This window comes from Cryptomeria japonica, chromosome 2 (assembly GCF_030272615.1).
Source record: "Cryptomeria japonica chromosome 2, Sugi_1.0, whole genome shotgun sequence".
In the NCBI taxonomy this organism is placed as follows: Eukaryota; Viridiplantae; Streptophyta; class Pinopsida; order Cupressales; family Cupressaceae; genus Cryptomeria; species Cryptomeria japonica.
In genome coordinates, this window is record NC_081406.1 from 41,284,413 (window position 1) to 41,288,016 (window position 3,604).

Sequence of the window (3,604 nt, forward strand, 5' to 3'; positions counted from 1 at the left end):
CTTAGGATGATGCTTTTAAATACATAGCCTAGGTAGATGTATAATTTTAAAATTGATACCCCACTCTAACAAGTAACAAGTCAATTGCTAGATTGTGGCCTTGGAATGTGAGAAAATTAATTTGGAAAGTTGGGGACATCATTGCACCAATGATCATGTTTAGGGGATGTGATGGCACTAGAGATCATATCTATGAGAACTTATTGTAGTTCCAATATGCCCAAAATAAATAGATTGATGGCAACCAAATCAAACAAACTCTATTTACAGAATGACATGATCTGTTTGATTACTTGATTGAATCTTGGACCACTAAATATATCAAAATAATCAAATTATATGTTAAAAAACAAAAATGTAATGGAGGGAACATTATAATATAAGTTAAGAGTTAAAATACTAAACGAGAAAAGTGTATATACTTTGGTTATATATAGTATTTTTTATCTTAACTTATACTATAATGTTGCCTCCTGTTACATTTTTGTTCTCATTTGATGACAACAATTTAAATTTAAGGATTTACACATTCTTTGAGAAGTCTACTGAAAATTTTGGAGTAAAACTGCTTAATTTATAGACATTTGAATTTCCTTCATAGAGCAAGTTAATGGCAAGTGCATGAATTCTGAAAAGGCAAGTGCTTTAAATAAGTAGAGCCAGCCTTAAAAGGGTCGCCTTGTGTCATGAAATTGAGGTGGAATCCACTACAATGGAAAGTGGTAGTGATCACCAGTGCTTCCCCATTTCTACTCCAATACCACCAACCAAATAATTCTTTGAGCTGGTTATAATAATTGTTAACATTTGGAATCTTCTTACTTCCATACTCAGCTATAAGTTTATGCTCGCCAGAGCCACCCAAGGATGTCAATATTAGTTTTGTTTGGAAGTGCAGGCATGGCCTATTATGCAGTTGCCCAAGTGTTTTTAGTTCTGGTTCTACTTTTCTGCTCTGCGTCTGCTAATGCCAATTTCTCCACTGATTTTGATATTACTTGGGGAGGTTATGAACATGCCAACATACTTGAGAATGGAAGAAGTTTGAACCTTCTCCTTGACAACACGTCTGGTATTATCAAGATTTTGAGTTTTAAGCTTCTTATTGCACTGTAGCAACTTTGTAGGATTTCCTGAAAGTATTATAATCTATACCATAATAGATATGATGCAATCTTCTCTCTTACAGTAAGACTATCTTACTCAATGGCTGATGTTGTATCTCTGTCTGTTCATGGAGGTGCTGGTTGTCAATCCAAGAAAGAGTATCTCTTTGGAAAAATTGATATGCAAATCAAACTGGTTCCTGGAAACTCTGCAGGCACTGTTACTGCTTATTATGTAAGTTTGTATTACCTCTAGTATGTTATTTGCAAAGTGTGTTGGGTATTGTATTATTATTCACTTAAACATCGATCATATTTAATCATCAAACAGTTTATTTATATTTTATTTAGGTATAAACATATAAATAGTTGTTTCATTTGTGAATGTTTATAAAGCATAGTATTTGTTGAAGGTTTTGTAAATAAGATAGTAAGTTAAGTGAGTCAAGTTTTGGGAGAAATTTTATGGTTAAATCTGTTTAAGTTGAAGTAATATTGGGATAGGTGATTTCTTGGGAAGTCTCGATGCTTCATTCTTGTGGGTATCACCTAGATGCAATGAGTGTTAAGTAGACTATTCATTCTTACCAGAGATGGGTTATGCATGAAATATGAATCAATGAGTTTGACTCAAAAACTATGCAATTGAATCTTGATAGTAATATGATAAGAATTTACCTTTTATAAGTGATATTTAAAACTCTACTTAAACTTTCAAACAATCAATAACAATTTTACTCCTCATTTAACACATTGCTATTTTGAAGCTTTCTTCACAAGGTCCTAACCATGATGAGATAGACTTTGAATTTCTGGGGAATGTGTCTGGAGATCCTTATATTGTACACACCAATGTCTTCACACAAGGCCAAGGAAATCGTGAGCAACAATTCTATCTCTGGTTCGATCCTACAAAAGACTTCCACACCTACTCTATACTTTGGAGTCCACAACAAATTGTGTAAGTCATAGACGTACTGAACTCTACAACTATTTTATAAATGAGGTAACAAGTTAAGTAGACATAATTGTAAAGAAAATTTATGATAAAGTTATATGAACAAATGGGCTCATTCTTGCCCATGTGTAGAGTGTAAGAATGATATGATTGATCTGTGTTGTTCCAGATTCTTAGTAGATGGAAGTCCAATTAGAGTGTTCCATAACAATGAGGAGCTTGGTGTGGCATATCCAAACAAACAGGCAATGAGAATGTATTCAAGCCTTTGGAATGGAGAGGACTGGGCAACCAGAGGAGGGCTTGTGAAAACAGACTGGAATAGTGCTCCCTTCATTGCATGTTTCCGCAAGTTTAAAGTAGAAGCCTGTAAGATTAAAAAGAATGCCTCCCCACCATCTTGTAGTGTTGCTTCTGAACACAAATGGTGGAACCAAGACACCCAACAAGAAAGGCTGAAATGGGTGCAACAGAATTATATGATTTACAATTACTGTGCTGATACTAGAAGATTTCCTCTGGGTCTTCCCCCTGAGTGCAATGCACCCTAAAACCTACGTGGGCTTGCAGTTGTTTTCATATTCTTAGTTTAAGTGGGTGTGTTTTTTAAATTTTATTTCTTATTTAAATAAAATAGAACATGACAATTAAAATATTAATAATTGTCATCTATTTATTTTTTAAAATTATAAGTTTTTATCAATTTGTAACAGTTTGCTTTAATTAAAATCTTTAAAGAAAAAATTATATTTTATAAATTATCTTTTGTCGTCTCTCATTAAAAGTTTTCTATTCTATTATGTTCTATGTTATTTTAGATGAACATTATTAAAGGTCCAACTTTTACATTTGAATTAACGCATGTCTTCATAAGGAGATCATATTAATATTAAAAATTAAATTGAAGTATTTTTATAATTTATCTATTTATAATCAGAAACAAATCTTCTATTAAGATTAATAGTTTATTTATATAGGTGATTGTAATTTAAAAATATGTGTAAATAAATAAATAAACTTTTTCTAAAAATTTAAGTTTAATGAATATGACAATTAGCTAATTTAATTAAGGGTCTAGGATAGACTATATACCAAAAGTTTTGAGATAATAAAAAATATGCTTAACTAATTTTGGTGGTTGGTAGATAAATGTTTGTTGTTTTGATTATAACTTTTGAATTGCAATTTATTATATGCATTAGAAGTAGAACAATCAATTTTGAACTAAAGTGTTGAGAAACAAGGTGAAGAAAGCTTACAATATTAACTTTCTTATGTGATTACAAATTTGAAAAAATTACCAAATATGAAACTAAATTTGAAATGAACATGCTACTGCACCATTCAACATAAATATAAAAACAATCATCACCAAATTTATGTGGAGAAACCCTTTCAAGGAAAAACTCTACTAGAGAATGACAACAAGTATATTATTATTCTTCAAAAGAGAGAACATCACAATAATACACTTCACTACACTTCTCCAAATGATCCCAAAACTACTTGGAAACCTCAAAGAAACTATGATGAAACAAAT

General features: G+C 31.3%; 1 protein-coding gene across 1 annotated transcript; it reads left to right on the top strand.

Moving 5' to 3' along the window:
- The first annotated feature begins 856 nt into the window (after positions 1 to 856).
- Positions 857 to 2,656, top strand: LOC131075010 (xyloglucan endotransglucosylase protein 1). The gene is made up of 4 exons (XM_058011777.2): positions 857 to 1,072; positions 1,241 to 1,341; positions 1,874 to 2,067; positions 2,234 to 2,656. The coding sequence occupies exons 1-4, from the start codon at positions 868 to 870 to the stop codon at positions 2,613 to 2,615; spliced, it is 882 nt and encodes a 293-aa protein (XP_057867760.2). The 5' UTR covers positions 857 to 867; the 3' UTR covers positions 2,616 to 2,656.
- The last annotated feature ends 948 nt before the right edge of the window (positions 2,657 to 3,604 follow it).